The 16,890-nt window shown below is 37.0% G+C and overlaps 1 protein-coding gene across 3 annotated transcripts in view; it reads left to right on the plus strand.

Moving 5' to 3' along the window:
• The window catches only part of PALLD (palladin, cytoskeletal associated protein), a 470,544-nt gene that overhangs the window by 229,464 nt on the left and 224,190 nt on the right, over positions 1-16,890 (plus strand). For all 3 annotated transcript variants that reach the window (XM_031943909.1, XM_031943906.1, XM_031943908.1), the window contains exons 9-10: positions 7,120-7,239; positions 10,836-11,178. In XM_031943909.1, the coding sequence (XP_031799769.1) occupies positions 7,120-7,239; positions 10,836-11,178 (463 nt within the window). The remainder of the gene's footprint in view (positions 1-7,119; positions 7,240-10,835; positions 11,179-16,890) is intronic.

Below are 16,890 nucleotides of genomic sequence, written 5' to 3' on the forward strand. Positions count from 1 at the left end.
TGATAACAGCACAGGTGAGGAATTAGTCATTTATTATGCTTTTTGAACTTTATGAATAATGGTTTGGATGAAGTCAATATATTGTAAGTTTTGCTTAATTATTTTACTCTGTTATAAGAGATTTTTCTTGGAGTGGTTGAACTAAATGACCTCAGTGGTCTCTTCCAAATCTGAAATCCTATGATTCAAACATCTTTGCTAGCTCACAATTCTCTAAGTCCATGATTTGGTGCCATCTTTTAAGTTAAAAATATCCAACATGAATATTACTTTGAGTTTAATATCTTCCTAATGTAAGAATTTGTTGTGGAAAATAAAATGTAAATTTCATGAGAGTAGGAACTGGTTTATTTTTGTCTTCCTTTTGGACTTCACATGGTATCTGGCAAATAAATGCTTTTTGGTTGATGAGTTGATTGGTTGATTATCACTATGAACATGTCTGGAAAATTAAGAAAAAGTGAACTTGACCTATTTGTTATTACCATTCCAGAAGCAACTGGGAATAAAGATTTCAATGATGTTGTGATAAGCTGGTCAGGGTTTTAACCTCACCACTGGAGCATTATAAAAGTCAAAAAATTTGTGTGGAGTTAAACAAACAGATGTGCATTTCAACATACCTACCAAAGACAGCATGAGAATTTGCAAAGACTGTCCCATCCTATTTTCCTAATCCAGAACCTCGCCTGTGTTACTCAGTACTGTCTGGTAGGGTCTTTTATGAATCATTTGTCATCATTATGGGTCCACTAAGACCCAACACACTCCAGTAATATGAAACGCCCCAACTGCTGTATATGAGCTACTCGAGCAGTTGCATCAGCTTGCCAAAGAAAGTATTTCAGTCTGAAGAGAACGCACGAGGGCTGAGCTTTTAATTAAACACTCATTTCTGACTGATCTTTCCAGCACAGGAAGTCTTTAGACATGCAATGACTTCAAAAAAAGAAAATTAATCCAGTTTTAATTGACACAGATGTGCTGCCTCTTAACAAAATATTCAGAGCTCCCAACGCCTTGTGATCGAATTAAGGAAACTCCATTGAGACGGACTTAGGCATCTGAACTCCTTTGTTCTCGTCACACTTTGATTCTCAAGTGAGGAAAAACAGTATGAAATAATGTCATTCCTTTATTCAGCTCGACATGTCCTTACTCACTTTGTTTTATATTGTCTCATTTTGCCAAATGAGGTAATATATGTAATTTGCATTGCAAACCTTTTGACTTTCTATAAATGTGAACCATTGGAATTATTTTTCTGCAAATTATACTGGGACAAGATCATCCTTAAAGTACATAAGCCAAGGTCTTCAAAATGGCATAGCAAATCTCTAAACCCCAAAGTGGATTTTCCATAGTCTCCTAATGGTATTTCCTTGGAGGAGAAGGACAGAATAGAGAAAATAGGTCTAGAGGATAATAATATACTATTTAATGTAATATACAGAATAATATGCTGAATAGAACCCTCATTTCTCTTTAGGATCTACTCTGGAGTTTGACTAGCATGACCAGAAATTTCTTCATTTGGGGCAGCTAGGTGGCACAGTGGATAGAGCACCAGCCCTGAAGTCAAGAGGATCTGAGTTCAAATCTGGCCTCAAAAATTTACTAGCTGTGTGATCCTAGGCAAGTCACTTAACCCCAATTGTCTCAGAAAAGAAAGGAAGGAAGGAAGGAAGGAAGGAAGGAAGGAAGGAAGGAAGGAAGGAAGGAAGACAGAAAGGAAAAAGAGAGAGAGAGAGAGAAATTTCTTCCTCCAATTGGGTGACTCTTCCAAGAACCTCCATTGAAGGAGAGCATCAAGCCAACCTGGTCTCATTCCTCTCCAAATAATACTACAATCTTTCTCTACCATGCCCCCGTGCCATGCTTCCTTTTATGTGTTGTTTTCCCTTGTTAGAGTGTAAGCTCCTTGAGGAAAGGAACTGTTGTTCTCTATTCCCATTGCTAAGCACAAGCACATAAAAAGTGTCAATAAAATGATTGTTGACTGGCTAGCTGAATGAAAGCTGAAAATCTGGCCTCATATTTTAACAAAAAAATTGAGAACATTCATCATTAATTCTATCTTCCTTATCTATTATCACTCAAGTGCCTTCTGTTACTTGCTCCTTTTCCATCCCTCTTTACATGTTCAAGTGAACCTATTCTATCCCATCTCCTCTAACAGATTGCTACTTCTGTCATTCCTACTGTTATATTCTCTCTCTCTCTCTCTCCTCTCTCTCTCTCTCTCTCTCTCTCTCTCTCTCTCTTCTGTCTCATAAATTACTGCCTATAAAACTGTACATCTCCCCTGTCCTGAAAAAAACCCTTGATCTTTCCATCCCTGCTAACCATTGTCTATTTCTATTCCTCAAAAGATTTCGTACAGTAGGTACCTCCACTCTTCTCTTAATTTCTTATACTCTTGCTTCTGACCTTATCATTCCACCAAAACTGCTCTCTCTAAAGATACTAGTAATTTCTTAGTTGCCAAAGATAATAAATGGCCTTTTCTCAGTTCTCAATATCAATTTCTCTGCAGCCTTTGGCACTACTGATCTCTCTAAGTTTTCAGATCACCAACCTCTCCAAGTTCTCCTCCTACCTATATGACTGTTCCTTTTCTGCCTCCTTTTCTGGATTCTCCTTCAAATCATGCCTTCTAAAAATAGGTGTCCCTCAGGGTTCTGTCCTAAGCTCTCTCCTCTTCTCCCTCTATACTCCTTCAGATTTCATGGATTTAATTACCATCTCTGTGCTGATAACTCTCAAATCTACCTTTCCTGCCCCGGTTTCTCTGCTGACCTTCAAATGACATCTCCAACTGTCTTTCAGATATCATGAACTGGATGACTAATAGACATCTTAACTCAACATATCCAAAACAAAACTCTTTGTCTTTCCCCCTAAAGCTCCTCTCTCCCAAAACTGTGACTTCATGTTTTGATTACCACAATAATCTGCTAGGTCTGACTCAGTTCTTTCCCCTACTCTAGCTCATTCTCCATTCAACCACTAAATTGATTTTCATTTGAAAATGAGAGAGACAGAGACAGACACCGAGACAGAGACAAAACACAGAATGGGAGAGAGAGAAAGAGAGAGAGAGAGAGAGAGAGAGAGAGAGAGAGAGAGAGAGAGAGAGAGAGAGAGAAAGGGAGGGAGAAAGGGAAGGAGAGAGAGAGAGAGAAAGAGGAAGAGAGAGAGAGAGAGAGAGAGAGAGAGAGAGAAAGAGAGAGAGAGAGAATATGAAATGAACTCTAGTGGCTTCCTATTACATCTAAGATCAAATACAAAATACTCTGGCATTCAAAATCCTTCATTTCCTAGCCCCCTTCTATCTTTCCAGTCTTCTTATACCTTACTCCCCAATATGTACTTTTTGATCTAGTGACACTAGTTTTCTGGCTAGTTCATGGAAAAGACACTCCATCTGTTGAATCCAAACATTCTCTCTGGCTATCCCCCGTGGAATGTTCTCCCTCTTCCATTCTGACCACAGACCTTCCTGATTTTTTTACATCTTAACTAAGATTTCACTTCCTACAGGAAACCTTTCCCAACACATTTTAATTCTAATGCCTTCCTTCTATTAATTATTTCCTACTTATTCCATACACAATTTGTTTTGTATATATTTGTTTGCACATTGTCTCTTTCAGTAGATTGTAGACTTTTTGAGGGCAGGGACTGTCTAGCCTCATTTTGTATCCCCAGAATTCAACACAGTGATTGGCACATAGTAGAAATTTGGGTAAATGTTATTGAATTGAATTAATAAACAAGTATCATAACATTCAGCTATGTAGCAAGTAGTTCAACAAAGTTAATCTGTATGTGAAGAAAAGCTATAATGACAGCAAATGGAGGAGGGATGATATTATATTCATAGACCCTATATGTCTTTTTCTGTATGCTATACTGCGAGTTCTTTGAGAACAAGGATTGCTTAATTTTTGTTTTTGTACCCTTAGCAATAGTATGGTGTCTAAAATTCAGTTTATGAATGATATGAATGATAAAAATCATTTTATTAATAATATGTTTGTATTATTAAAATGATTACACAGAAATTATCTCTAATACTTTTTAAACATCATAATTTGCTCTATATGGTTGACTAATTTTCATATACATCTCATCAAATTTGGAAAATCTAGACTATCTGGTTTCAGAGAGTTTTATAAAGGAGAGGATGATAAATAGTGTCAATTACATCAAATAGCTCAACAGGTATGAGAATTAAAAATTATAACAATAATAGTAATAATAATGATGATGATAGCTAGCATTTATATTGTGCTTAGCAAATGCCAGTCACTGTACTAAGTACTTTATAATTATTATTTCATCTAATTCTCACAATAGCCATGGAAGATAGATAGCTCTTATTTCCATTTTTATAGATGAAGAAACTAACTAGATTTGGCAATTTGAGGGGGAAGGCAGCAATCAGTAATCTTGGAATGAGAAGTTTCAGTAGAATAAAAGAAGAGAAGATAACATTATAGAGTGCACATGTATTAAGAAAGTAGAGGTAATAGAAATTCGTCTTCCTAGGAATTTACCAATAAAGAGAAGAGAAAAGGATTGATAATAACTCAGAAGAGGAGTGGGGGCAATGGAATCTTGATTAAACTGTGATACTTTTAAGATAGAGAAAATGTGAGCATGTTGACTGGTAGAATACAATTCAACAGATATTTGCAAAGTGTATACTTTTCTCTGAAGATTTTTGAAAATGGCTCCATTGATAATGTCACTGAATGATGAGCAAAACATATAGCTTTCTCAGCACATGTGGCTCACTGCAGAACCCTCTTCTTCTAGCCTTTCTGTCTACAGTTTATTCTAGATCTTTCTTTACTTGACAAAGTTCTTTCTCTGATATAACATACTACCATTATATCCAGAAAGGGCTGCAAGTGCTCCTACTTAATGTAGGAAAACTCAAGCCAATCTTATCTCTGGTGATGACTAGTTACAGTTCCTGGTGAAATAAATTCTTTTTCATCTGAGTTTTCATGTGATACAAGCATGGAAATTCTTTCTCTCTGACAGGTTAAAATCAACATTATCAGAGTAGTCTTTCATCAAAAGCTATAAACATTCATACAATTGGTTTCTTTACTGACTCCTGAGCTAATGGAGTAGATATATAAATATAACTTGGCAAGCAATGTTTAATTCATTCATTTAGTTATATAAAGTATGAAATATAGTAAATGATACTTAAGGTCCTAACCTATAGTTTAACATGTGTAGAAATTTGTCTTTCTCTCCTCCTCAACTCACCTATACATTTGGTCCCCTTCATCATCTGATCATCATTATTTGTCTAGTTCTATTGGATACTGACAAAATTGGACTTATAAAAACAATCCCTGATTTCTAAAAGTTCAAAATCATACAAAATGACTCCAAAAAAGGGAGAAAATAGGAACACTTACACAATTTGGAGATCTGGCCTCCTCACTAGAGTCCTGAAGTACCAGCCATGGAGAGTTTTGGTAGTTGGGTGACACAGTGGATAGAGTGTTGAGCCTGAAGTCAGACAAGCTCATCTTCCCAAATTCAAGAGGTCTGACTTCAGACACTTCTTTAGCTATGTGACCCTGGGCAAGCCATTCAACCCTACTTGCCTTAGTTTCCTAACTAAACTGAATTGGAGAAGGTATTGACAAACCACTCCAGGGTCTTTGCCAAGAAAACCCCAAATGGGGTCACAAAGGGTTGGACGTGACTGGAACAGCTGAATGATAACAAATTAATTGGATGTGAGAGGTGAAAGAAATGAGTCCAAAAAATATCGCTGACTGCTTATTGAGTACATGGTACTACTATTAACCAAAAACAAAAACAAAAACAGTAAAGTCAAAAAGAGCAAATTTTTGGAAATGTCAGTTTGGGCCATGTTTGAAGTTGGAGTGGGATATCCTGCTAAAGAATAACAGTTGGACAAATGTATTTGGAGCTAGTAGAAGAGATAACTGCTAATGTCATCTTCATGGAAGTCATCACAATAGCTAGAGGAGTGATTATAATTAATAAAGAAGAAAACAGAAAAAAAGAGATTAGTTCTAAGGATAGAGACTTCACAAAGGAAGAGAAATCATTGAAGGAAAAGCTAACATGGTGACCATGAAGGGAGAAAAAGAGCTAGTATGGAACAGTATGGTAGAAGCCAAGGGAGGAGAAATATAAGAAATAATTGTAGTCAGTAGTGTCAAGTGGCTGCAAGGCCACGTTAGATGAGGACTGAGAACAGACTATTAAATTTGGAAATTAGATCAGGTCAATAGTAACCCTGGAAAGAGCTGTTTCTATAGAGTTGGAAGAATGGAAGATTGATTGCTAGAGGCTGATGAGTTTACCTGGTGGTGAAGAAGTAAAGACAGTGAATCTAAAACATTCCTAGAAGTTTAAAGGGAAAAGGGAAGAAGAAAAAGAGATGGTAGCTTGAGGCAGGGACAAAGTTAATGGATAATGGTGTTTTTAAGGGGAAAAACTTAAATATATTTGTAGATAGTAGGGAAGGAGCCAGTAAGGGAGAAATTTAAGAGTCCGAAGAGAATGGAGATGATCGATAAGTCAAGAAATGGGATGAGACAAAGGATAAAAGGTTATATTTGGCAAGGGTAGCATCTTGTCCTCAGAGGGGGAAGAAAAGGAGATATCTAAGATTAAAAAGTAGTTTAGTGGAATGGAGGAGAGAAGGTCCTGCTGACTTTTCTGCTAGATAGTTAAAGATACTGTAAACATACATATATATATATATATATATATATATATATATATATACTTATCATCTCCCCTAATTAGAATATAAACTTTATTTATTCTTTTTATTTGTAACCTACATGCCTGACACAATGCTTAGCATACAGTAAGTGCTTAATTAGTGTTTGTTGATTAATTGTTGAAATATTTAAGTGAAAGCAGGAGAAATTATCACTTAAGAACTTGACTGAAAACTTTTTCAAGCTAAAAGATCCTTTTTGTAACTAATTATCTTTTTCTGATTTGTCTATTTTTTATAATTTAGGATGGGGCTCTTTCCCAGTTTCTTAGCAGAGAGCCTTCATGTCTCTTCTGTGGTCTGATCTAATCTCTGTTCTTTTCCAGAGGAGATTTGCACCCTAGTCATTGCAGAGACCTTTCCTGAGGATGCGGGAATCTTCACATGCTCTGCAAGAAACGAATATGGATCTGTTTCCAGCACAGCAGAACTAGTTGTCAACTCAGGTACATGATTGATGAGGAAATGCAGAGTTTCTGCCTTAAAATGTCAGATCACTGCCAGTGGCAGCATGCAGAGTTCTAACTAACTAATTGCTTCAGAAAGCAACTACTGTACTTCAGGAAATAGTTCTCTTAGCATCCTGGCTGATGTTCCCATATTATCTCTGCTAAAGTCTTGCTTCCTTCTCCTAATAGGTAACTTTGTTAATGGAAATAAAAGCTATTTTTGATGGGGAGCCATGAAAATAGGAAAGAGTTTTCAAGGCCATGTGATATCAGCAAGTGCAATGCACACACACACACACACACACACACACCCAGAGATTTCCAGTTTTTCCTGTTTCCTTTCCTGCAAAATGGGGATAATAATTCTCATTCTATTTGTCTTATAGTTAGTTCTGAGGAAGATGCTTTGTAAATCTTTGCAGTGTTATAGAAATGTAATCCAGGAAATTTTCTTAGAAACTAATGGATCAGACGTTTCTACTATTTAACAGCTGAAGCTGAGATATAGCAAGGCATGGAAAAGCAGCCACACAAAAGATCCAGACATATGTGTAATTGATCATTAGTGAAGTATCTGGATAGGGAAGCATAAGAAGGGAGCTAATATGGGAAGGGTGAAAGGATTTTTTTTTAATCTATGAAATTAAGTTTCGTCAGCAACTAGAAACCATTATTCTGTGAAAAGAGTAGCATGTTCTATTGCTCCTGTTTTTAAAAAAAATGGATGTAGAGGCAGCTAGGTGGTGCCATGGATAGAGAACTGGCTCTGGTGTCCCAGAAGGACCTGAGTTCAAATTTAGCCTTGATACTAACTGTGTGACCCTGGGTAAGTCACTTAACCCCAATTACCCCCAAAAAATGGATATCAAAAAAATAATTCAAACAGCTAAAGTTGGCCCCAAAGAAGAGATTTGAAAAGATACTGTTCCCTTTGTCTTTTCAGATGTGAGAAGCTTATGGATGTGGAACACTAAATATAATGTCAAACTTTTTCAATCTGTTGGCTAATTTTGCTGAATTGATCTCCCTCCCTCTCACTTCCCATTAAAAAAATCTTTTCTTATAGGCGATTTCTCTCTGGGTGGGAGCAGACAAGAGAAATGTTATTAATATATAAACTCACAAATAAATCCTTTAATGTGAAAACAATTATCTCCTCAATATTTGATTTCAACCCGAGTATTCATTCCATTGCCTTTCTCAGATTTTTCCATACTTCTCAGTCTCTCTCAGTGCGCGACTAGCCTAGTGCTTTGAGATATGGCACAGGAAAATTTGTTGTCTGATGAATTAGAGTGGTTCCGGACATTCTTGTCAGACTGATTCCCGGAGAGTAAGAGCTTGGTGCTAGGTGGCAGCAGAGGCAAGATAAAAAGGAGTAGAGAGCCAGGAGAGTGGTGATTGCATACTCCCCTGAATTCTCCCAATTAAGAGCAGAAAAACAAGGTCCGGCTCCGCCTGAGAAGAGCTCATGTGAATAAGTCATTCTCCAATGCAGGGGAAAGCCTGATTAAGGACTGGAGTTGACAAGGAAGCCTAAATGTAAGGTTCTTTTACCGACATGCTGGCACCAGATAGGCTTGTCCCAGCAGTGGTACCTGGATCGCTCATCCAAAGTCCAGGGGTCAGAGAAATAGATGACATTAAAGCCATAGCTAGGAATTCCAGTGCCTGGAGTAAAACTCAGGGGCTGGTGGAAGCAGAGACAGTTGGCTTATACTGAAAGGATATCCCAGGACAATGAGAGTTAAAGAGCACAGTCTGACCATGTTGAGTGGTTATGGGGCAGGGTGTGACAATGACCAGACCTTTGGGAGATCCCAGAGTCTGGCAGAAGAAGCAGGGCAATCACAGCTGACCATGAAGTAAGGGAGAGACAAGCTGGAAGAACATCAAGGAAAGGAATTACATCCTCCTTTCGTCTTCACAGATGTGGGCACCCTTGGGCAAGATCCCAGAGTCTCTGCCATAGGGTCCTGTGAATGTAATGGAATACAGAATTATTGTGAGCTCTGTGGCCTTTCCCTGGGCTTGATCTGATGTGACCCTCCTATATACCACCACTATCAATCAGTGTTTTATAGAACACCATAGCCAAACATAAATGTTCCAGTTACATGGATGAGGTTTGCTTTGAGATCTGAGATGTCAAGCAGGTCCTTTAACTGAATTTTTCATCTTCTCCATTTGTACAATGGGAAGAATACCTATCCCTTCCTCTCTTCCCCAGTACTCTTCTAGGAGTACTCGAGGAGCCTGTGTCAGTAAGGAGCATTGAGTTTGTTTAATCAGATGTATGGAGAGGTGCACTATAGTGCAGACCCTCAAACCTATACTATTGCAGTAGCCTACTGGTCAATCTTGCTTGCTTGCTTTATATGGCACTTACTGTGTAAGCATGCTAAATCCTTTACAACTATTAAGTCTCACAACAACCCTGTCGAGAGAGATGCTATTATTATTGCCATTTTACAGATAAGGAAACTGAAGCAGACAAGTTAAGTGACTTGCCCAGGATCACACAGCCAATAAATACCTGAAGTTGGATTTGAATTCAGGTCTTCCTGACTCCAGGTCCGGCATTCTGTCTGCTTCACCACCTATCTGCCAGCCTCAAGTCACTCTACAACCTGAATCATCCTCCATTCAGCCACTAAAATGGTTTTCCTAAAGTCTAGTTTTGACCATGTCACCTACCTTGCTCAATAAACTCCAGAGGCTCCCTATTGCCTCTAGGATCAAATATAAAATCCTCTATTTGCCTCTAATAACATTAATAACCCAGCCCTCCCCTACCCTCCCTTTTCCAATTTTCTCACATCTTATTCCTCACTAAATTCTCTTCTATCCAGTGACTATTCTTTGAATAAGACATTTTCTCTCTGTGCTCTAGGGTTTTTCTCTGGCTGAGAATGCCAGAGAATATCCAGAATATCTAGAATGTTCTTCCCCTCCACTCTGCTTACTGGTTTCTCTGGCTTTCTTTATATCCCAATTAAAATGCTATCTTTTATGAGAAGCCTTTCATGACCCCTTTTAACTCTAGTGCCTTCCCTCTCTTAATTATTTCTTATTTACTCAATATATAGCTTATTTGAATGATTTGTTTGTTGTCTCCACCACTAGATTGAAAGCTCTTTGAGGGCAGGAACTGCCTTCTGCCTTTTTATCTATTCCTAGCACTTAGCATAGTGCCTACATATAGTAGGTACTAAATAAGTGTTTATTAGTTAATTTATTAGTGTATTCAACACAGATCAAATTCTGTTTTCAGCCTCTGTGAGAAATCTGCATCTCTTATTGCTGCTAAATAAGCAGTAGCTGGTTTCCCCTTACAAAGACATAATCTTTAATCCAGTGGTCAATTGCTGTTTGAAGCAAATGTGGAAGTTAGCAAAGTCCTCTGGCAGAAATATCCAGCTGGCATTGTCCAGACATCATGCAGGAGCACTGTAGTCACTTGCCCTTTGATGGATTAACAGCATACAGTATTTGTAAAAAGATTTTGTATAGTGTGAAAATAACTCGTTAGAGTTGTGGTGTCTTATTTTTTCCCCTTTCTTCTTTTTTTCTTCCCTCCTTCCTTCCCTTAGCCAACATGGAAAACTGTGACCATGACTCCATAAGACAGTCTAACAGTGATGATTTCCAACATGATCCTCCTCCCCCTCCACCTCTAGAGATCAGTTCCTTTGAGATGACTCCAGAGAAACCTCCAGAGAGCCAGCCAGTGACCCACCCTGAGCTTGCACCAGGCATGGGAGGCCTTCAACTGCAACTCAACTCTGCCAGGAGGGAAACCAATGGCATCCATATGAGCCATGGAGTAAATGGACTGATTAATGGCAAAGCGAATAGTAATAAATCTGCCCCAAAGCCAGCTGTCCTGCTTTCGCCCACAAAGGAGCCACCTCCGCTGCTCGCCAAACCAAAACTGTGAGTGTTTTCTGCATGGTTTTATAAAAATCTTCCTCATTTCTAAATTCTCTACCTGGTCAAAACTAAAACTGCCTGGAAGCAATTATCTGGTGAATGAACCACTTGGCCAGAACAGTCCCTTCCCTGGTCCTTGAGCCACTGAATCTTTCCACAGCTTTCCCCCATCTGCCGAGGGGTAGAAGGTCTGGGACAATTCAAACAAAAGGATGCGAGGCATAAAACTGTAGGGGATTGCTCTGTCATTTTGCCTGAAAAGACCAGAAGGTGTGATCATTCCTTCTGCACAGTCAGTTAGCTATGCGTGCTAGGGTGCAGGATAGGCTATAGGTGGAGCTTGGTATTGTTTTCTTGTAGGCAAGAGTATGATCCATGGAGCAAAAATGATTTCTCATGTTTTTAGAATTATAACTCCACTGGAATTAAACAACCAGAAGGAGACCTAAATATTCTACCAGAGAATGGGGGGCAGAGGGGAATTTAATCATTGAAATTAGAAATTTATGTCCTGAATATGAATATCAGTTGAAGAATGAAAGTGAACTTAGAAATATAGCTGGCCCTGGATCTTGGACAGGAATATAGAGGCTGGCCAAGGTCCTGGCAAACCTGGCAGTAGCCCAAGGCATGATATATTTAAAGGGTTCTGAACAGGTTATATATCTTAACAATATATCTTCTCTTATCTTTTTTGGATGGGACATGTGACTTCATCTTTGCAGGCAGATCTGTTTGAAGAATTTCCTCTACCCAAACAGTTCAGTACCTTTTCTGCAACTTAGAGTTTTAGAGTGTTTCCTGGAGACACTGGCTGGTTAATTATTATCTTTTGTTCTCAAAGAGGACCAAGATGACAACACTATGTTAGGGTCAAATTACAGTGTGTTCAGCTGGCTGATCAGACCAAGATGAGCTTGAAATGCTCTACCACATGTCGGGTACAAATAGTCTGTAAACATTTGGGCTGGTTTTTCTAAGTTTGAATATCTTGTGGTTGTCATTTGCCTATGCTCCCTCGGGCTGTATGTCCCTTTGAATTCAGGCTTTCTCCCATTACTGTCATATGTTCTCTATCTACTTCTATCTACCATCTAGCCTTTCAAAAAATGCTAGGGAAATAAATACTCACTTTGGTCATAAATCATAAATTTAAAAATGGAAGTGATTTGAAGGGCCATCTAGTTCAACTCTCTCATTCATTTTTCAGATGGGGAAACTGAGTCTCAACCTCAGTTAAGTGACTTCCCCAGGGTCACAATGCCTTTTCCACCTGGGCATCTGCCCAGGATGCCAACAACCTTACAGCAGCCACAGGTTCAATTCTGTTCATATATTTTTTCCTCATGAATAAAGGAAGACAACAAGCAAGCATTTTTTTCAGCACCTACCATATATTAGAGACTGTGCTTAACATTTTACAAGTAGTATATTTAGCTCCTTCACAAGTGAATGGCTCTAGCTTAGGAATTCCTTAAAAATAAGTCTTTACCCAAATGCCACCTTTGCTTTTAATTTCCTTTATTTTTTTTAGGATGATAAACTTTGTATGAGCTGTTTCCATTGGCACTACTCAACTGAAAACTGTTACAAATGAAGCCATTCTAGGGCCAGAGAAAAGGAGAAATAAATGAAGGAACAAGGTCACAGTAAATCTTCCATCATAGCATAGCAACCTCAAATTGTTAATCGGATGTAGGTCAGTGGAAAGAATAAGATTCCTTCAGTATGTGTATATATTGAATGAGCTCACATTTTCATGAGAGTAATCTATTGAAAGCTCCCAAACCTTCAGCCCATGAAATTTGGGAAGTTAGACTCTTTTGCTTGTTTTATTTGTTTTGGTTTGGTTTTCATTTTTTTCCCCTTGATAATCCATCCACCAGCCTATCACTTGATTCAGTACTCATCATTTCTTAGGAATACACGAGATCTCAGAGGTTAAGTCATCAAGGTGTGCCATGAGAGCGTGATGCAGCAAACTGGTCAAACTGTATGCAAACCAATAGTCCTTTTATTAATAAATAGATACACAGTTACAAAATAAAACGTATAAATCCAGAAGGATAGCATACACAATGATTACAACAATCTAAAGGAAAAGATCAATGAAAAGAAACTGAAATAATTGAAAAACCAACAATGGTCCCAGAGAAAAAAGTATAGAAATTTAACAATTTCTTCTCAGTAGAGAAATTGGGGACTGCTAGTCAGACAATTGTATATGTTGTTCAAAAAAAAGAGATTACTGCAATTGCCTGTTTTTGCTCAATTTTTTTTCTTTTACAAAAGAGGGTTCAAATTAGGATGGATCTATCCAGAAATAGCTATAATGCAAAAACAAAAGGTTACTAATAAAATTTCATTTTAAAATTTGTTGTGGGCAAATTCAAAGGCATGCTGTTTCCAAAAGTTATCCATCCTCTTATTAATGCATATTTACCTTGGATGGAAATTTTGATTAAAGAGCTAATGAGCATAGCGTTATATGAGATTTGCCAGGGGTTGGGTTGTGTTAGTCAAAATTTGGAGAACTATGAATGATTTTGTATATTCCTATAAACAGTTTTCAGTGTTGAACATTCAAAATAACCTTTGGTAAAGAGACTTAGAGAATATTATTTCTGTGGGAGGATGAACTTAAAAGTGGACTGATTTTTCATTAATCCTGGACCTAGAGCTGGGAAGGACATCAAATGAGAGCTAGTCCAGCCTCTGCATTTTACCAGTAAAGTCACTGAAGCCCAGATGGTTAAATGATTTGCTTAATTCATACAAGTAAAATGTCAGAGGAAGGAATTGATTACAGATTTCTAACTGCAGTACTGATATACTTTCTGCTTTACTACAGTAAGAGACTTTGCACACAGTAGGGCTGACCCCAGAATGAAGCTTCTTTCATGATTATGTTTTAAATACATATTTTACATTATTTTCTGAGTGAATATCTGACCTGGCATAAAGAGAAAGGCTAATGCATTTTAATGAGTCAACCTTGCCTGTGCTTTCGATTAAGTGAAATATGTCTTCCTTAGTGGTCATTTTAAATTGAGTATAAATCACAGGAGCACAAACATTGGAAGTTGTTAACAGGCATTAACTGTCCCTCTTATCTTCAAAGTTCAAAAATGGCTTGGCTTTGAGTTCTGATTGTGGAGATGTTCATGTGGATGTGATTTCTTTCTTCTGACTGTTTTATTTTATTTTATTTTATTTGCTATGTCTATGAAAAGCAGACAAAACAATTTTGTGGTTATTAAGAGAGGAGGATGAGTAGCTTAGACACAAGTTTCTGGAATGACATCATGAATTGCTTATGACCTAGATTTTAAACATGCACTCAGGTATAGAAAAATGAGACTTCAATTTCCAAAGTAGCAATTAATGATTTTTATATGAAAATTCAGAAAGAGAAAAACTTCATCACTACGGACCAAATTGAATTTCCAAATGGTGCCATTAACTACATAAAGTCCAAGCAGCAGAGAAATGACTCCTTTGAAATGTGCTTCAATGTTCAGTATTTTCTGTCAAATTCTCATTCCTTCATAGAGTAAACATCTGTCACTACTTCATTTTCATTTTTTAATATCATTCAAAAGAATTACAGGGTGTTTTTAGCTATGATGACTTTTGGTTTAATATCTCTTAGACATTTTGTCAGAGCTAGTAACAACATCCTTGAGAAAGATTCCATGTTTTAAAAAATTTTGTCTTTTGGTAGGAGAAACATTCCTAAATATAGGTACAAAATAGACATATCAACAACATTTGTATGGTTAGTAATAACTGTCAGTGATTAATTGCTAATTCAACTGTTTACATAATAAATTTTGCTATTTGAAGGATGCATGAGGAAAAAATTACAGAACTGAATTTTTACTGTTTCAGATTTTTTTGCTTTTGTTCTGAAGTATGAAAGGACTTGCTTTAAACTTTTTTTCCTTAATAATACTCTTGCTGTTTTCTCTTTTTCTCAGTAAGATCAGTACCCCACCTTACAGAACACCACCATCTTAGTCATCTTCCCTCTGACAATCACACTAATCGAAAACAATGAAGAATGAGATATATGGGGTTAGAAAACTTTTTTCCTAAAAAATACAGGATGAATTGAAGTAATTAACCAAGAAAACTGGAATTCAGTTTTATTCCTGAAAATGGTCACTCATATTAAAAAAAAAAAAAAAATCTCATTAAAGATTTTTTTCATTTTTTCTTAAAGCAAATTTTTTAAAATAGATCTATGATCTCCTAATTATAAGAAGCTCCTACTATAGAGGTCAACATATTTTCTACAACTTAAGAGTCTTATCTGTGAGTGGAATTGAGAAATTGAATCACATAGCCTGCATGAGTGAAGATTGAGGCTTAAACTCCAGCCTTCCCTAATAGCTCTCTCTGAATTATGAAATAATTTTTGTAAAATCACTCAGTTCAGTTCCTGGCACATAATTGGTACTTAATAAATGTCTTTTTAAACACTAATAAATATGTAAAGAAATTAAAAAATAAAGAGAAATTAAAGAAGGAAGAATCATATATTCTTAAATCTTCTTCTTAAATCATATTCCTGACTCATTCTTAACTAACATTTATGTGGACTCAATGGATTGGCCAAAATTGCAGACATGCAGCTGTGTGTATCATACATGTTACATGAATATATGATGATGAGTTTCCTATCAAACTGTCAGGGAAAAAGTCAGTTTCTGCTATTTAATCATTTGGTGTCTTTTCACTTGACCTCATCCCTTTAGGTGTAAGTTAAAGTGATGAAATTTTAGCCATTACACAAAAGCTAGCTAGTGACTCTAACCTGAGATTTCTGGAATACTGTCCACCTGTAACAGGACAAAGTTAACAGGTGAGGGTTACATGCAGCACTCAAGATTTTGTACATATATATCGGCATTATTTATGTTACCCCTGTCAACAATCCAACTCAATACACCTTCGGTTACTATTTGCCTTTCTTTTGCCTAAATGTAACTTTTTCATATCATAATCTAAATTAATAAAGCATTGTAACTGATCATATACTAACTAATCTTCCATATTTGGAGGTCAAGCATTACAGATGGACAGTGAATTAGTATTGTATTTGGGGAAATTACACAGAACTGTTAATGATCTCAAGCTACTCCCTGGTGCAAAGACCCATCTTTTCAACAAAAATGTTCTTCTAATAGTGCTCTCTTATTGCATGTCTTGGAATACTCTCAATTCCAAGGAATTAAGAAATTGAGGTTGAACCAAAGGACAATGGAGAGAGGCATTGTGGATACAAACAGACTCTAGCATCTTTCCAGTAATGGCCTAAACTATGAGGAAATGGATGATTAGGAAATGAGGTGTATCAGTCATGTAGGGATAACAGATAGTAGATAGACAATTCTAGCATTCTATTGCTACCCTCAAAATGTAAAAAGTCCTAGAAATGATCTCTAGGTATTGAATGAGTCCTCTGTGAGGATCTAGGTAAGAACATGAACAAAAATTAGGCATCCTGATGGATGTATGGAATGCATACATTCATGAGATTTACTGAAAGTATAAAAGTGTCTGTGTACAAATGGTAGATATAAAATAATAAGTAATGAAGGGATTGATGTAACAGCAAACAAGAAAATCCATTTGACTTTTTCCTTCCACTTAATGATAGCTTTGGAGAGCAGAAATGCAAACAGGAACTCCAGGATTAAGGCAACAAGA

This window comes from Sarcophilus harrisii, chromosome 6 (assembly GCF_902635505.1).
Source record: "Sarcophilus harrisii chromosome 6, mSarHar1.11, whole genome shotgun sequence".
NCBI classification, from domain to species: Eukaryota; Metazoa; Chordata; class Mammalia; order Dasyuromorphia; family Dasyuridae; genus Sarcophilus; species Sarcophilus harrisii.